Source organism: Rattus norvegicus, chromosome 9 (genome assembly GCF_036323735.1).
Source record: "Rattus norvegicus strain BN/NHsdMcwi chromosome 9, GRCr8, whole genome shotgun sequence".
Lineage (NCBI taxonomy): Eukaryota > Metazoa > Chordata > Mammalia > Rodentia > Muridae > Rattus > Rattus norvegicus.
This window is the reverse complement of record NC_086027.1, coordinates 91,624,537-91,638,207: the sequence shown is the minus strand read 5'-3', so window position 1 is coordinate 91,638,207 and position 13,671 is coordinate 91,624,537. Positions and strand designations below refer to the sequence as shown.

Here is a 13,671-nt window from a genome sequence, read left to right as displayed (position 1 = left end):
GTTGGTCAGCCTTTCTCCATGTTTTCCTACTTTCTTCCCATGACCCAGAGGTCATTCCCATGCATTCAACTGCTATAGTATTGTAGATTAATAATAATATTGGTGGGGGTGTTTCTGAACAATGAGGCAAATAACATTTTCAATGGATAGTAATGGAATCATGGTCCCTGCTAAGTGCTTCAAGAACCCTTTCCTGTAACCATTCCTGTATATTTCCAAGCATCTCTTTTGTGTTTTTATCTACTATCTTGCTGAAACAACTCTTTGTAGTCTATATATTCATCCACAGTAATTACAGAGTCCTTGTTGGGAAGAATTCCCGCTATGGTCAGATTTGCTTCTTTTGTGACCAAAAGCATGCAGAGATACACTATGGGCAGAAATACTGCTCACATGTAGGAACAAGTCTGGAAATAGCCTTGCTCATCCAAGTTCAATGTCCCTTGCCTCATAGTTTGGGACACTCATTTCTATAACTACAAAAATGTCATTACTCATTCCAAAATGTCTACACCTGACATCCACTTTTGCGTAGCAGTGAAAGAGCATGAACGCAGTTTGAGTTGCTATTGCTTGAAAATAATAGTGACTAGGCTGGGGACATATGTGCCAAGTAGGAGCATGCATGTGGGAATGAGGACTTGAATTCACATCTCCAGCACCCACAAAAAGCTGAGCATCCCATGTGCACCTATAACCGCGGCAGAGGAGAGTGGGATTAAAGACCGAAGAATCACAGGGCCTGCCAGTCTAGCTCAAAAGAAAAAAACAAAAGACAAAACACACGAAGACCCCTCCAGACTCAGAGGATTGTCTCAAAGGATGAGGTAGAGCATAGTAGAACAGGGCATTCAATATCCTCCTTTGCCTCCATGCGAGCATTGGTGGGCACACAGGTATGTACACCTCTGTGCGCATGTCTCTCGGCTCTCATGGATTATGGACCTGAAGGTCCAAGAAGGCAGTAGGAGCAGAGACAGCAGCGGGTGGGGCAGTGGTGACTCAGAAGTCCTGTGAGTACTTGCAGTGAATGACACCAGGGCCAGCTAGCTATCAGGAGGCAGAGAACTTTACTTAGGGTGATTCAAGGCTTATAACGTTTTGGAAGACTAAGGGTAGGAACATTCAGGACAGGCAAAGGTCATTAGATGAGGGCTTAGAGCACCAAAATGCCTCATTTGCATTGGAAAGCGTTTTAAGAATCTCGGGTGCTAGCTGAACAGGTTTTATCAGAAGAAAGGAAATTGATCCTGTAATCTAATTGAGGCCATGTGGCGTTCCTCAGGTGAGGTATGTAGGAGGGCTTAGAATCCCCTCCCAAGAGAAGGTCAGAGGAGTCTCTGTCTCTGCTAGAGACATAGATATTGCACAGAGGCCAGAGACAACCCAGTCATCGTGGGCTTCAACCTTAATTAACAGTTTTCCCCATGCATATTCCCTCACACATGTACCATACATACTACATAAACACAAAAGTAAAAATAGTTTTTAAACTACACATAAATCTATAATGTATCAAAATTAAAAGTTTGAAAGAAATAAATTTAGAAAAACTTAAAGCGGTGTTCATAATCCAGCATGTAGAAGACAGACACCCAAGTCATCCTGCCAGCTCTTAGCCCGCCCCACTGGCTCGCTGTCAGCTCTATGACGCTCCTGTACTTAGTGCTGTCATCTGCATGTGCAGGTTTGAATTCCTCTTTCGCAAGTGTATCCTTCTCTCCTACTACCATCAGTTTCTGACACCACCCTCTATGTCTGCTAAGCACTTGGTGGTGCCCTCTCCACTGCCCTCCCTCTCGCTCTCATCAACAGCTGAGGGCTGGGCCACATCACATCACACCCACAGTGATCCCTTTACATTTTGCATTTACTGTAAGTCATTTCAGCCAAAAGCTCCCGGTTCCACCCACTCGGCACAGAGTGCCCTGCCACCCACTCTTGCCTTCCTTGCACTCTTCAAATGCATAAATCTTGTGCCGTCTTTAATATTGTTCCCCAAACTACTTCCTCTGATTTTCTCAGTCCTTTGCAAAACTGGCTCCTGCTTCACTTGACAACATAAAATGACCTGTCATTGTCTCAGTCGGCTTTCCTGTCCATCTCATCCGAAATTGACCTTAAGATACATAATGTGCACACTCTGTATTTGTCTCTTTCTGAGGCGCTGTTCTTCCTTTATTACCCAACTTCCTGGTGCCTGAAGATCTCTGAGTGTTCTGCAGATAACCTACAGGATGAATACAGGGCAAGCAAGTCTGAGAAGTTTCTCACCAACTCTCTTTTTCATCCTCCATAGTCAATTGTCCTTCCCCTGGGCTGGCATCTTTTCTTAAACAATCCCAATGTAATTCTTGATTCCAAGACCTTGAAGTGCTCAATCAAGGAACCACCATGGGCAGTCTCAAATTCCCAGCCCCCTTCACAGTAAATGGCATCCATTAAGATTTAATGAGTAAATGACTTCATCCACTTTCTACGGAATGACACCAACTGGTTGCTGTCATCAAGAATCCACTTAAAGCCACTTACAATGCCAGTGGTGATGTGTACTGAGAGTCTTAAGTGGTGCACTTGGGTCAGACACAGAAGACCTCATTAAGTACATGGCTCAGTTGTGTCCCTAGGCCACAGAAGACATTCTATATAAGACACTCGCACAAGCAGCAAAGCGACAAGTCATAACTTCTAAAAATACCTAGAATCGGGGCTGGGGATTTAGCTCAGTGGTAGAGCGCTTACCTAGGAAGCGCAAGGCCCTGGGTTCGGTCCCCAGCTCCGAAAAAAAGAACCAAAAAAAAAAAAAATACCTAGAATCCAAACTATTTGTAAGAAGCACTGTCTGAGAAAACAGAGTCTCATGAAATGATGCAATAAATTTCATTCAGAATGAAACTATGTCCAAAGGAAGGAATGGCCAGCCACATGTCCTCTGGGCCACCAAGTCTCCCAGAGGTCAGCAGAGTAAGTGATAAAAATTTGAAGAACAAAGACCTCTTGAAAATGTTTTTGTTTCCTGACAGTGTGATGTCACATGGGTGAGTTTTGTTTTGTTTACAGAATCGTGTGTGTGTGTGTGTGTGTGTGTGTGTGTGTGTGTGTGTGTGTGTGTTTTATGTGTACCCTGTGAGTGCAGGTGCCTGCACTCTGGAAAATTGTGTCAGAGACCCTGGAACTGCAGATGTAGGCAGTTGTGAGCCACTCAATGTGGGGCTGGTAATTCAATATGGGTTCTTTGTAAGAGCATCAAGCATTTCTTTACAGCTGAGCTGTTTCTCCAGCCTCTACCCTGCTGCCCTCAAACACTAACTGTGACCCTCCAGTTTCATCAGTTTCTTCTGTTACTGCAACTTTTATTGTTAGGTAGGTAGGTAGGTAGGTAGGTGGATGGATGGATGGATGGATGGATGGATGGATGGATGGATGGATGGATGGATGGGTGGGTGGGTGGATGGATGGATGGGTGGGTGGGTGGGTGGGTGGATGGATGGATGGATGGATGGATGGGCGGGCGGGCGGTCGGCAGAAAACTGAGCTATGCAACACACATACACCTCCAATGTCAAAAACCAGATGAATAAGTTGGGAAATGGGAAAAGAATTTCAGCGAAAGTCTAAAATGCCAATCAACATGGGTGCTTTGTCACTCCCCATCTGTTTCAACTAGTTTCTGCAGGCCACATACTCAGCCGCCTGGGAAACTTGCTCTCGGCCAGCATGTATGTAGACAGTAGATGGTAATGCATCCTCAGGCCATTCAACTGCACTAACCCCAAAGCCATCTTTGTTCGGCTGAACCACCAGACTCTTGATGCTAAGGAGGGACCAAAGCAAGAACCAAGAGACATACCAGTTTTCAGAAACCTGGCTTCAAATGGTTTTTTTTTTTTCTTCAAGGAAGATGCTAATGGTATATTCTTTTCTCTTTGGGTCACTCTGACAGAGAACAGAATAAAGAACTAAAAACTAAAAACCATTGAAGAAAACATAAAATAGGTGTCTAGGGAGCATGCTAACACAGCAGGTAGGACCAAAATCTTCATCAATCTCCACAAGAGTCAGAGGACACTTTTATCCAGAAATAACCAGTTGGTAATTGTTCATAAGACTGTGGGAATACTGTGTGGGAGACTCTAATTACCACTGGAAGCGCTAAGAAGCCCTTTGAACCCGAGGTAACCCAACAGGCTGAGTGTTATCAGGTGAACAGTCCAGAGTGAGTAGGGAGACTGTCACAGGGGGTGGTGCACTAGAAAAGGCACAGAGCACTGCAGGGATGACACAAAGACCCTGGGATAAGGGACCCACCTCATTCCTCATCTTTTCAACACTGGTACCTTGGAAGGACTCTTTAATGGGGGCAGAGGACAGTTCCTAAAGATATGGTGAGAACAGTATATAGATGTCTGGTCAGTGGTCCTCAGAGCCCCATAAGCCTGAGTCTTCCCTTGGCAACACTAGAGGTCAGATTTTTTTTTTCCAAAGAGAGATCCCACTTAGCTTTTAGATTGCTAAGTGAGTTCAGTGAGCCACAGAACCACCCATTTGAATAAAAATATGTGGTCCCTAATGTACATTCATTAAGGGGATTATCAGTTTGTAAAAGAACAGAAGTGGGTTTTCACTTGGTTTGAAGGTTGTGTTTTCCCTAACTTGATGAAGAGATGTGTGATTTCAGTGAAATCTAGTTCCCTCATCAACAGTCCAGCAGAGGATGCTAGAATTCTAAAAGTGAATAAGAACATACAGGCTCAAACCTTACTCTTAAAATGGATTCCAGACTATTCTTCCTGAGGAAACCTTGAAGATAAAACCCATGTCAGTCATTTAAACTAGTTAAGTGGCCAAATAGCAGTTCATACATTGCAGTTATCCCTGGTGGAGGACATCTATCCATCTAAATTAATTCTGATGGCAATAAAAAGTTAGTATCATGATCCACATCTTACAAAGAGAAAAATGTATAACTGGTAACTTACATAAGGCATCAAAGACCTGAGCTTCCTGAGGTGCACAGCTGGGATTTGAATCCATATTTAAGGGTTCAACAGTCAACATTAGTCACTGTACCACAAATCCCCACAGAACCATGAAAGCAGTCGGTCCTGTTAACTGAGGTGATCATGTATTTTAACAGAGTAACCAAACCTGCTCACTCTTTTCTGGTCAAGGAATAACATCCTTAGGAAATACACTGAGGACAACTAAACCCTGAGTAGGGTCAGATCATTCAATCAAATAGTAGTAAAGATGTTCAGGTTATCAGGTTCTTCCTAAGCTGGAATAGAATGTCTTTACAGATGGATAGTTCACTTTGGATAGTTACCTGCCCCCTTTATCGTTACCGCCATTTATATTATTGCTTCCTTCTCGTATTCACACCCAACATGGAAAAGATGGTTAGTTTCTATCATTATGACAATACAAAGTCCCATGCAGCTTATTTGATCCACGTTATCATAGACACTTCCTATATGAAATTGCAAAGTTCACCAGCCAAGTGCTGGAATGCAATCGCTGATGGCTGAGCTGTCCATCTCATTATGTATATACATGGGTTATGATGGGCAAGTGGCTGGCAGAAAAAGCCCTTGTGATGGGAAACAGAAGGACCATTGGCAAGGCCGGCAGAACATCACAACTGGGAACTGAGTCACAGTGACCCAGTTTCCCTAATCTCATTATCCCAGGAAATGAGTCAAAGAAATGTTAGGTTTGCAGTTCACTTCTCAGCCATTCTCTTGTTGGGTTGCTTAAAAATACATATTAAAGAGTGCCTACTATTTGGTGTGCACTGACCTTACATCAGAGATTCAAGTGAAGTCTGCATGCTTCAGTATGGGAGAGTAAATATCGGGGCATTCTAATCACATATACTTTACTTTTGCATTTAAAAGTGAGTCAGAGATGGTTCAGTGTCTGCTGCCAAGCTTGATTTGCTCTACATGGTCACAGGAAGTAATCCACTCCTACAGGCTGCACTGACCTTCCCATGTGTGCACCATGGCAAGTGCATTCACTCACCCCACACAAGTAATACGTAAATGTAATGAGATGTAATTTTCATACTAAGACCACAGCAACTCTTACAAAGGATCTCTTACAGTTCAGAGGTTTACTCCAGGGTTCAACACAGCAGGAAGCATGGTAGCACACAGCAGACAAGGTGCTCAAGAGGCAGCTGAGATTTGTAGGCAGCAGGAAGGCAGTAGTGACCTGAGCCTGGTTTTGAGGCTGCCCTGAGTGACACACTTCCTCCAAGGCAACATCTCCTAATAGTGCTCTTATGGACCTATGGGGGGCATTTCCATTCCAACCACCACACCCCAGAATGGGTGAAAGTTGACTGCACCTTCTTCCATCTTCAAAAGTTTTCTTCTAAGTTCTGTATCAAGTTGATAATTTTCATACCAACCCTCCAGCCACCTGTAACTCAATGTTCTCAAACATCCCATTGCCGACCTACTCACTTTCATACACCTACTCCTTTAAGGCCCAGAAAAGATTCTTTCTTACGTTAACCGTTCTGGACTCTAAAAATTCCTTCCCAAAGATCTGTTTTATGTTAGCCTTCAATTTTTAGAATAGCGAATGTTTGGAGGTAACACATTTTTTGCCTTCACTTATCTGAGTGAATCTGTCTGTGTTCCCAAATGGTGTTTGCAGGAGACAGAGAATGAATGCTATTTTATTTATTGGACGGTTTCCCTCTATCGCTTACAAGCTCTGGCTCCAGAAATCCGTAGGCACAGTGCTTCTGTCTGCTTCTGATGTCGGAGATGAGGTTTTGCATTAACCTTTCTTTTCATTTGCTTGGTTTTCAGCATGACTTCGAGGTGCTTGATGGCCTCTAAATTACAGACTCAAGAAACTGAGACATTTCACAAAGTTAACACAGCCTTCCAACTTCTTGCCTGTGTTTCTTAACACCCCCTCCCCACCCTCCTTCAGCCAGCCATATATCAAAATTGCCAGTCAGGCTATATTCACCCTTATTTGCATGACCTAATAAGTCTGTCTTCAACCAGTTCAGCCTGGCCTCATAATTTTGCCTGCAGCCTTCATTTTCTCCTGCACTAACCTGACCTCCATACCTGTGCTGCTCCTGACTTTGAACTACATCCTTCCTCCTTGACTTCAACTCTCAGCTGGGTATTTCTTTCTATAGATGGCACCTGCCAGTGCTCTACTTCAGCTGAGGCCCCACTTCGTATCCATGGCCCCTCAGCCTCCATCAGCTCCTGTCTCCTGAGGATTCTTGTATTCCTCACTGCACTGTGCCCTGACCAGAAACAACTGTGTTTGCTTTTGGAGGAGGAGGTTGTTTTGTTTTGCTTTTTTAAAAAAGAAATATTCAATGAAGAAACCAGATTCCATCAGCAAATATTCCATATCCAGAAGTTTGGTGAAACTAAGCAAAGAAAAAGACACTCTGTTGGAAGCAGGCACGGACAGAGGAGCATCTTTCAATCCCCCAGATATCTTGCTATATTATAACACAATTGAAGAGGCCATCCCAAATGGTACACAAATTCATGTCTTTATTTTTAAAAAATTATTTCAACAATATTTTACAATGAACAAGAAATTAGCTGGACTTAGTTGTAGAGCATTGCCTAGCATGTGCAAGACTGAGGGTCCAATCCTCAGCATCTCCAAAGGAGAAAAGAAACAATTATCAAAATCAGTGTCTACCTAAAACCACTTCCTGCACCAAGACTGAGCCTCGAAAACCTTAGCATGTTAACGTTTTCCAAATACAGCCCACAGAGGGCTGGCCCCTGACTGCTGCCCTTTGAACTCCGTCACGCTGAACTTGTACCCTCCACATGTAGAGGCGTTCTCAAGTCAGTGATTAGGTAAGTGTTCTCCATGAAAAACACTTCTCTAGGAAGCAAACTCTATGCATAACTAATACTAAAAGATGCCAAAATCAAAACTTTTATGAGTTGTTCCCGAAATGTTTTCCAAAGCAAAAGTTAATTCTGAAGACACTAATTGTGAAAAAATAGACTTGTACTTTCTTTCATAAATATAAACTTCACTCCAATCACGGAGGCTGTGGAGATACACAATACTCGAGGCTTCAAGCCACTCTTACAAACCTTAGGGGTCACAGGTAGGGGTGACAGCGAGAGCAAGGTATAGAATACGACATAAGATTCCATAGTCTCAGTGAGTAAACTGAATGCCCTCCTGGTTTAATTTAAATGCTGGATTTTACAACTATTTGAGAGACCTTAAAATTTTCTCAGGTGGAAATAAAATATTGTATATAAATAGCTGGTGAGCCTCAAAATAGAATTTTCTGTTTTGTTGAAAGTTCCCTATCAGACAAAATCAAGAATTTTCATATAAACATACACATGTACATATATATGTATATGTATATGTGTGTATATACATGTGTACATGTATACATGTATACGTTATGTATGCATATACATACAAAAATGTTCCTGTAAAGGACATCCACTCCTGGATTTTGATGCCATTCACACAATGGGACAGTGCTGCATGTGGCAAAATGGAAACGTGTCCAAGTTAAACCAAAGGAAAAGGTTGCAAAACTCTCTATTTTTAAAAGGCAGAACCATGAAAGGCATGCACAGATATGTAGACAAAACAGTCAGCATTCCTGAAAACTACAAAGAATACAAGGAACACTAAGTATTCCCCTGAAGTGCAAAAATCAAGTTGCAGAGGGAAACATTTACCTTATACCCTGTGTACACTTCATAATTGCAAAAACCCTAAGCATGTTATTTAGAACATATAAAGACTTCTACGTCTTTAAAGATCTGGTTCTATTCACCACACTCTAGGACACTATGTAACATTCATTTACACTTTGCTGCCAAGTGTCCTAATCACAAGGCTCCTTTTTTAAGATTGTGACTCAGACAACAAGTGGTCAAGACTCTGGAGAACAAACCAATTTTAAAAATTAATCCAATGGGCACGTCTATCAGCAATTAAAATATTCTGTCTGGGATTTTTTTTTTATAAAATTCTGAATCAAAACATTGTTTCCACAGACCTAGGTACTGGACAAGTGTAGATTCAATGGATTCTAACTGTAGGAATAAACATGCAGAATGGATAGGACATTAGATACACCTTCTTGGCAGAAGTCTTCACTGGAAAGACTAAACTGAAAGGAAAAGGTGCCAGAGGAAAGCTCTCTCACCTTCCACCCTGTCCGGGATCTGGTCACTGCAAGGCCAGGGAAGCAGTGAGATGTGGGGATAGGGAACCTTTGCCGAGTACAGGCTCGCTCCAAGTTCTAAGAAGTACTACGGTGGCACGTCAGCAGACAGCAATCGCCTGGACAGCCCTACACCAGGAAAGACTAGATCGTCTTTTCCAATCTTGCACAGCACTTGGACATTTCCAAATTATAGTGGACTTTCAGAAATAAACTAGCACCTATATGCTTACAGAATGAATCAGTAAAAATATAAAACAAAGGTTTTCAAAGCCTGGACTAATCATCAGAGGAGCAGTAAATCCAGTGAGTTGTGGGCTGCACATGAGTGCTGTACCAGAGCTGTCTAACTCAGGCTCAGCACATCCACTCGTGCTCCTTTCAAACGGTATTTCACGACCCCAGCCCACTACAAGGCAGGTTGCCTCATCTTCTCTTCAGAGACGGCTGGCAAGCACTCACCAGCACAGTCCTGGTCACAGTCCATCTCCATTTGTTCAAATACAACCATACAAAAGCAAGGTAATGACACTGCTTTAAAATACACAAAGTTCAACAGAGTGATAAATTCAATACAATAAGCTAACTTATACACAGTTTTAATAACCTTTTAAAGAGCAAATTTAAAACTGTAGGGGAATAGACTACATAACTAAAGGTAAGCTGTCCCAACCTGAGATGCAAAGAAAGCTGTCCTATCCCTCAGCCCTCTACTCTACAGGTTACTAAGACTCAGCGGGCTAGGTGGGTGTGGTGCATAGGCGGACAATCCCTGTGAGTCTGAGGTACCCTGGCCTACAGAGTGAGTTCCAGGACAGTCAGGGCTGTGTAGAGACCCTGCATTTAAAAGAAGCAAACTGGACTCTATAGAGCAAACAGCACTTATCTCATCAAAGTATCAAAGAACTCAGGTTAAATGATTTAAGGTTTTTGAGAATACAAAGTAACTTGGTAACGAGACAAGCTCTACGCACACCTAAATGTGAAAGCACAATTTAACCCAATAGCACTTTCTCCAAGAATAGAAACGGTTACTCTCGCTTACCTGTTCTATGCCTTGTAGATTCTAACACATGAGCAGAGAGAAGAAACCACTTAGGGCGTAAAAACCACCACACACACACCATCACCATTAGTACATTAAAATATTTAACATTGATTTCAACTGGAATTTCATCAAAGGAAACAACCCCTTAAATTCAGAAGGAGCAAGGTTTCCCCAGACAGAGGTACATGGATCAGGAACATAAAAACTTAAAGTGCTGTGTTTTCAATGTTATCTGGGGACCCTGAATACCTGCGCCAGGTCTGGCTGCTTTCCTATTAATTCTAAGGTGGTTTGTGCCTTTTTCCCCATCTGGAACCCACAGGTATACATAGCAGTTTCCAGTGCCTCCCTGCCAGGCTACAAGAGAGTCTGACAAGGGTAACAAGTAGTCGGACTATTGCAGTCATATCTAAAAGAAGGCATGCTTTAGAAATCCCTCTGTACTTATCTATAATATACTAACCTATGAAAGAGTCAAGTTTTGTAAACAAAAGCTCTTTGGAGGATCATCGACAGTTATAAAAACTGTGACTGTAAAACAGTATGTTTCATAAATGCTGGCACAGTGACTGTAAGCAGACAGTTACTCTCTCGACTTTGCAACTGACAGGAAGAGGTACCAAGTACCTCCCATATAACGGGTGTTTTTACAGAACAAATGATTTTATGGAAGATGACAACCTATTTAAAAAGTCTAAAATAAAATACTCCTTAAGTCATAAAAACAAGATGGATCAAGATGTTTTTGAACTTATTAATACAGAACGTCATGCTCATCGGAGACAGAGGGAGGAGGCCTGTTGTGAGCAATCACGAGCCCAAAGTGTGCGACCCCCAGCTGCCACTGAGCACCGTCCTCCCAGTGCTCACTCAGTGCCGAAAATGAGAAGAAACCCAAACACAAGCCTGAGAAAACCCGCTTTAACACTGAACTGTTCTGAACCTCGGTACTTGTGTTTGTGCTATAGGCACTCACTGAAAGTCAAAACAACACCCCATTTAATTACACATCTCAAGAACTACTAGAAAAAATAGTCTTTAAAGTTACTTTGAATAACAACTGTTTAATTTACTTACTAGGTGGAAAGGCTGCTGGGGTATTTGGGTAACGGCCTATAATTATATAGTTTAACTTGTACATGTGAATTGATTTGATCTAATACAATCCCAAACAAAAGTTTAGAGACATTTAAATTTTCCCTCCACGAAAACAGATGAGATCCCCAAACTGTACAGAGAGTTCGAGACTGCCCAGAGTTCAGGCCAGCTGAGCAGCACTAACGGGTCCTCAGGCTTGGGCACACCACCTGTCAAGTACACATAAAGCACAACTTCCCGATGGGAGGGCACCCGACCACAGTGCTTCAAGTAAACACCCAGACTTTAGAGTATGATAACAGCCATCACTGCAAAAATACATCCAAAATGAATAAAATGTGTGAGGAAAGTGGTGCTTGTATCACTTCAAACCAACCCTTAAACATTTCAAGTCACTTTCTAACCGGCATTGTGTGTGCAGTTCCAGCTTTTGACGGCAGAGTCACCACCTCTCGCCTGAGCTGGCTGTCCCTAGGGGGCCTGGCCATCCATGCTCTTTCTTCCTCCGATTTGTGGATCCCCTCCGTTCATCAACACTAATATGCTATGGACCAATATAAATCAAATTATCAAACAATTAAACACATTCAAAGAAACATATGCTCTACATACAGAATTCATAACTTAGGGGTATTGTTCAAAGATTTTTTTTAATCATTTCAATTCTTAGTTGTATTTGGTTTTGATGAAAGGGCCAGATTATCCCGGGATGAATGAGGCATTACTACATATAAATATTTAAACAAGTTCATTTGAATATTAACAAAAAGATAAACTAATATTAGTATGGCTACCATTTTACACAGTATTTCATCACTTTAAGGTAACATCGGGTTCCTTTTCCTTTATCCCCAAAACAAACACAAACAAACGTTTGACAGACAGTATTAGTCTGTCCAGAAAGTGAGGGGACCTCTGGTGCGACCACGTCACGGTCACGGTCAGTGCACGTCTGATTCCAGTACATTCAGAGACAATGCACACAGAAGGGAAAAGAGTTAAAGTAGGCATTTTGCAGTCTGAGAATTCAAGATCTTTTAAAAATATTTGTAAATACACATACATGCAAATTCTCTCCATATTTACAAATTTCACAAAATTAAGAAGTTGCAGAGAAATTAGAAGTAGCATGGTGAATCTGACAAGCTACATTTAAATGCTTTTCCACTGTCACATTCCTGAATATAGCAGTCCTAGTAGTTTTAATAAATTTTCTACATGGCCTTTTTAAAAAAGTTAGTCACTAGAAGTCTTTAAGAGTTCAAGATGTTCTCAACTCACTACTCATTATTTAAGGCCACTTTGGTAAAGGCATTGCAGCAAGAACACAAAAAACAATAGCATATTTTCTAGTATTTATTTTGTTCACCTGCAAACTGTAGCAAAACATGATCAGCTTTAGCCGCAGACAGGTGTCCTCCACATCCTTAAAGAACTTAGCCATGTACGAATAGAAGAGCTCTTCAGAAGGAAAAATTCAAGAACGAATAGAACCTTCCAATCTGAATTTTCCAGAAGCAATGTTTCAAATGATTTTAATCATTCATTTCAAGCTAGATGACAGCACCTTAAAAGTGGCTGATCTATTTCCCCAGTAACATTTCTCACATAACAATGTGTTAAAGTTACAAATACTGATATGCACAAATAGCTAATTTCTAAGAAAAATATGTACAGTGCTGCAGCATAATGAATGTGGGATCTGCAATAACTTAACGTTAGCCAATTTTTAACTTACATGATGCCGCTACCTTTTCCTGCCAATTCACAAGTGAAAAGTTGTTGCTGAGCCCTCTGTTTTGCACATATTACCTGGTGTTTAATACACAATGCAGGCATTTTAAAGACTTCTCTCATGTTTAAAGCTAAGGTCAGTGAAACAAGACAACAGTGCAAGAGGCGAGGAGATGTAATATGATGACATAAAAGTTCGTTCCAGTACAGTGTCTATATAAGGCTATAAGAAAGGATTGGTTGATGAGCTTCCTGTTGGAAATTGTCCTGTTGGTGCACCAGTCTGTCAGAAAGAAACACAAGGGCAAAATAAGCAAATAGAAGTGACATCTGTATGAGATGAGAGCACTGAATTGTACTTAATCCTAACATCAACATTTTATTAAGAATTTGTTGACAACATTTATTCACCATTGCTGTCAACAAACTAGAGATCTGCTTACTACTTGTTACAGACTATACACGCCTTTCACGTACACGCACAGCTTGAATACTGCCTAAAGGGGAATCTAGCACTTAAAGAACTTGTAAGTTCAAATAAAAAATTTCATTTTTACGACTCCTTTACCGTAAATCTAGCAGT

At 41.6% G+C, this 13,671-nt stretch overlaps 1 protein-coding gene across 1 annotated transcript in view; it reads right to left on the bottom strand.

Moving 5' to 3' along the window:
* Window positions 1–7,519: 7,519 nt before the first annotated feature.
* Window positions 7,520–13,671, bottom strand: part of Agfg1 (ArfGAP with FG repeats 1) — a 57,727-nt gene continuing 51,575 nt past the window's right edge. Inside the window, 1 exon segment of the mRNA NM_001135596.2 lies at window positions 7,520–13,371. Within this exon segment, the coding sequence (NP_001129068.1) occupies window positions 13,312–13,371 (60 nt within the window). The 3' untranslated portion in view covers window positions 7,520–13,311.